The sequence below is a fragment of the Tupaia chinensis genome, unplaced genomic scaffold, assembly GCF_000334495.1.
Source record: "Tupaia chinensis unplaced genomic scaffold, TupChi_1.0 Scaffold000377_2, whole genome shotgun sequence".
In the NCBI taxonomy this organism is placed as follows: domain Eukaryota; kingdom Metazoa; phylum Chordata; class Mammalia; order Scandentia; family Tupaiidae; genus Tupaia; species Tupaia belangeri.
The window spans coordinates 2953434-2954202 of NW_006159876.1; the positions used below are offsets into that span (position 1 = coordinate 2953434).

The following is a 769-nucleotide window of genomic DNA, read 5'->3' on the forward strand; positions in this document are numbered from 1 at the left end:
TCCCTCCCTCCCTCCTTTCTTCCTTGCCAAATGCCATGCATGCTTGTTGAGGAGAAAGAGAAAGCAAGCACCCGCCTTGGGGAATGGTTGCATTGCAATCTCTTCTGCTCCACCTCTCCGACTCTTTTTGGAATTTTGGGCGCACGCGCATATGTGCCTAGCATGTTTCTCAAGCCACCAGGTCTGAGACTGAACCACTAACAAAGGAATGATAAGTATGTGAATAATGCACATGTTAATCAGAGCGACCCAACCACTCCATAATGCACATGTATCAACACACCCTGGAACACACAACGGATGGCGCCGACTACTATTTGCCAATAACTCGATAAAGAAAGTGCAGCTTTTCTGGACAGCTGAGAAAACGACAACGGAATCCCACGAGGAGTGGCTAACGGGGTGACCTTCTGGCGGGCTCACCTGTGGGCATGGGCTCGCTCGGGGCCTCGCCTGCCTTGTCATCACTGTCATTCTCACACAGGGCGGCGGTTCTTCCTTTCCACTCGTTTTTAGGGAGCAGCTCCACAGCCACCACGTCGCCGTGCAGGGAGCGGTTTCGAGCCTTCATGCCGTGCACCAGGATGTCACTGACTAAAGCTGTGCGGGGATGGCAGGGGAGCCCATGAAGCCCAGGGCTGTCAGACCAGCGGGGCAGGCTGAATGGCGTGTGCCCGCACCTCCGCAGCATTCCCACAAAAGAGAGTCCTCCGAAAGCGACGTCAGACGTCACGCGCGCCACAGGCTGGGGCACAGATGCCACCATGTC

At 55.5% G+C, this 769-nt stretch overlaps 1 protein-coding gene across 1 annotated transcript in view; it reads right to left on the bottom strand.

Annotated features, from left to right (window-relative positions):
• Positions 1-769, bottom strand: part of DIS3L (DIS3 like exosome 3'-5' exoribonuclease) — a gene marked incomplete at its 5' end in the record, with an annotated part of 45935 nt that overhangs the window by 20613 nt on the left and 24553 nt on the right. The window contains 1 exon segment of the mRNA XM_014589756.1: positions 424-600. Within this exon segment, the coding sequence (XP_014445242.1) occupies positions 424-600 (177 nt within the window).